Genomic DNA, 3,783 nt, shown 5'->3' with positions numbered 1-3,783 from the left:
TAGAAAACCAAACAGTGAGCCCCATTATGTGTTCAGCAGTCTGTATTCCAACCTGTACATATCGTTGGACAGGGATGAGTACAGTGAATTCAGCAAGACTAGACCTTGGAGAACTGAAACGAACAAAGAGGGGGAACTACACATGCACAGCTAGTAACGTGATCTCTTCGGAAATCCTCTTCAAGAAGCCTCATTGTGACTGTCAATTGTATGTTTTTAATGTTTTTGTAAATTCGCTAAAATAAGTTTTAATTTACAGTAATTATTACATGTACTTATTTTTTTTTGTAGATCCTCCAAGTATTGACGTGTTCCAAGCAAGTGGTAATCAGGTTTATGAAGAATCTTCACAGTTTAGCATTGTGTGTAAGGTTGACAGCTATCCACTTTCTAACATTTATATTGAGAACAAAGAAACTGGAAATATAATATCATCTAGTGGGCCGATAAAATCTCTCATATTCAATGAAGTATCTGCTAAGTGTTATCAAACTTCTAATTATACATGTAACAGCCGAAACTTCTATGGATCAACATCATCAATTAAACTAGGGATCCATATTCATTGTAAGTAACTCTAAATCTTGAAGATAATTTGTATTTATGTTAATCATTTCTTTTATTTAAAATCTAAGACAACCATTTATCTCAAGGCAGGCCAAGAGCTTTAGATGGAAAGTCAACTATCATAACTGGAATACAAAAAGGAAAAGGACTGAATATATCTACTCAATTCGTTGGATACCCTCTCCCAACGATATCTTGGAAATTTAAAACAAACATATCGGATATACTTACCATACTCTCTGGTGAATTCCAAACATTGTCAGAACCATTGAATGTGTCAAAAATACAGACAAGTCTTACTATAATGACCTTGCGTCCAGAGGAGTTCGGTTACTACATAGTTACAGCTAGCATTCCAGGAAATATATCTCAAAACTATACAGTCACCTATCATGTGATTTCAGAAAGTATGGTCAAATAAATGAAATTTTGCACTTTTCGTTTCTTTTTTAAATCTCCATTTGATTTGAAGTGAAATTACAATGTTGATCTATGCTTTTATTTTACTGATATCTGACATTTCGCGTTATGCCGCATTATTTTTCTTCCATGACCACTTTTCCAAACGTATTCTCTGACAAACCAATATTAATTTCTGAATTTAATTGAAAAATCTAAATACTTTTTAGGAAAACCAGACGCTCCAAGCAATATTTCACTTGACTGTTCAATTTCAAATGGAAGAGCATTCATAAAGTGGATTCCAGGTTTTAATGGTGGAGTAGATCAAACATTTGTTGTGTCTTACAGAACAAATACTGGGCTTCAGAAGAACACAGCTCAGATAAACTTACAGTCCTATGCAACTGTTACAGGATTAAGAGATCAAACGTTATACCTTTTTAAAGTCGTTGCGTCAAATAGAAATGGAGAAACATCGTCTGAGGAAGTACACTGTACAACGAAAGGTATATTACCTTTTTCACCAATATGTCGATTAAATGCTTGAAATAGTAAATAAATCAATGTTTCTTTCAGTCTTTTGTTACAGTATTTTTAACATTTTATTCTAAATAATACATTATTGTATACAAAATATAGTTTCTGTCTTAATTTTATTTGAATGGAGTTTAATTTTTTAATATCGCTAAATTTACATTGCAAATTCAAAATTTAATGTAAGAACTTAATTATTATACAGAATTTTAGAAACTAAGATCCAAACAAAAATCTGCTTAAAAGCGCAGGATTGAACCTCCTTGAATAATAATACTTATTGAAGCAAATATGCTTTAACTTATTTGCAATATAAAATGGGAATAACTTTTTTAGAACGTTTGCCCAATCCCATTTGTAAAGTTAATAAACAATAGATTATTTTAAAAAACATTAATGGATGAATATAGGCAATGTAATAACATTAGAATCAATGATATCTTAACATGTTTTATTAATGGATGAATATAGGCAATGTAATAACATTAGAATCAATGCATCCTAATTTCTTGAGCTAACGAAGCTGTTGTAAGACATTGGTTTAGATTAACAGTACACTTTTTTTTTTAGTTTTTCTTTCTATATTATATATAAATAATACTACTTATATGTAAAAAGTATTTACATGTATCATATCAATATTCTTTATCATGTATTAACCTAAAAACAAGCATTCAGAAAGGCGGATTTTATTTTTTTTCCATTCCTTAAAAAGACGGGCCTCGTAATTACTTTTAAAGAATGGAGAAATACTCGTACATTAACCCTTACATAATTAAATTTTAAGAAAAATCCAAATTATAAGAATCACAAGTATTCCCTGCAAACGATTTTTCCATTTTTTTTTTGTAATTCTTTTTACTTCCTATTTGACTTTAACCCTACCAAAATATTTCAAATTTCTGTCAAAATTGCGTTTTATATCCTAGAATCTACTGTCCCGAACATAAGTGGCACAATTGGTGGAATAGTTGGAAGCATTTTTCTGTTGATAGTTATTGCTCTATTCATATTTATCATACGAAAATACCAAATCAAGTGCCTAGGTATGTATCTTTTCATTTGCACACAATAATTTATCCGAATCTTAGCCAAACCTTATTATGTCGAACTTCATTGGAAAAAAAAATAATATAGGAGACCCGAGAAAAAAAGAGTGTACAATACAGTTAAAAGAAGTCTTTTGGATTTCCATCTTACATTGAAATTTCTATGATATTCAAAATATCAAAGTTTAAGAAACAAAAGTTATAAGTTATGTGATTATATGGTTTATATAAATGAATTTAATTCTATATTTTGATTGTTATGAATTTCAGAAAGAGTCCCGAACCTCGGGTATGCACATAACAAACTTTTTAATTATTTAACAAAATATATGTTGCATTGAGAAAAAAAGATATATTTGATTACTTCATCTGAAGAAATGTAAGTTCATTCATAATCATCATTTAACTAAATAAGATGATTCTTTTAACGACAAGGAAATATTTAAAGAAAAAGAAAAAAAGCGTTTGATTTATGATTAAGCTTTTGTGAATGAAATTCATCATGTACATATATCTACATGAAAATACGAATCAAAGCATATATAGATAAATGTACATAATCAAAGATACGTTAAAGCATTGAATTGTTTTGGTTGTTATAGATTTATAACAATTTGTCACTCAAAAATGAGCCGAGAAAAACGTCAGGTTGACTAATATATAAAAGAGCCTGTTTTAGATGCAGTTAAAGTATAACTCCACGTCAATACAGTTACATCCAAAATTTTAGGGGTGAAAATTATATACGGGATATAACTATGTACCAAAAAAGTTAGGACATCTTTTACTTTGCCAAATCAGTTATGTAACGGTTGAATGATTTTCATTCCATTACCGGAAGTTGATTTTTTAGCTCCATGAACAGAAATAAAAAATTAGCATTTTTAATAAAATTATTGACAATATTTTGGGTTTTCAAGGTTTTGTACCTGTTAATCATAAGCCTTGTACTAAAAGTCCGGAAAAATATCCTTTTTTCTCTTCGGGATGTGATGCCTGTATTTCCTCAAAGTGACTGAAAGCACGTATTTTCATTGCTAATGTTGGAAATTTTCAAAATAAAGAAAAGGGAGAGCTACAGATGCAAATATACACTACATAACGACTTTTCGGGCTCGTGTGTTTCAAAAGCATGAATGACAGTTCCTTGACCGGAAGTCCAAGGGTTACTACACTACGCCAAGTTAGAGAAAATTTGACCTCAGCATCTGAAAAACAGGAATTTAAAAAA

General features: G+C 30.0%; 1 protein-coding gene across 1 annotated transcript; it reads left to right on the top strand.

The window, feature by feature from the left end:
* The first annotated feature begins 286 nt into the window (after positions 1-286).
* Positions 287-3,173, top strand: LOC134238449 (uncharacterized). Its single transcript, XM_062720577.1, has 5 exons — positions 287-567; positions 654-974; positions 1,197-1,475; positions 2,433-2,549; positions 2,823-3,173. Exons 2-5 carry the CDS (start codon positions 872-874, stop codon positions 2,891-2,893), a joined length of 570 nt encoding a protein of 189 aa, XP_062576561.1. The 5' UTR covers positions 287-567; positions 654-871; the 3' UTR covers positions 2,894-3,173.
* The last annotated feature ends 610 nt before the right edge of the window (positions 3,174-3,783 follow it).

This window comes from Saccostrea cucullata, unplaced genomic scaffold, assembly GCF_032062105.1.
Source record: "Saccostrea cucullata isolate Sc308-1 unplaced genomic scaffold, CSIRO_AGI_Scuc_v1 ctg22350, whole genome shotgun sequence".
NCBI lineage: Eukaryota > Metazoa > Mollusca > Bivalvia > Ostreida > Ostreidae > Saccostrea > Saccostrea cuccullata.
The sequence above is the reverse complement of the archived record's forward strand: the minus strand, read 5'-3'. Positions and strand labels throughout refer to the sequence as shown.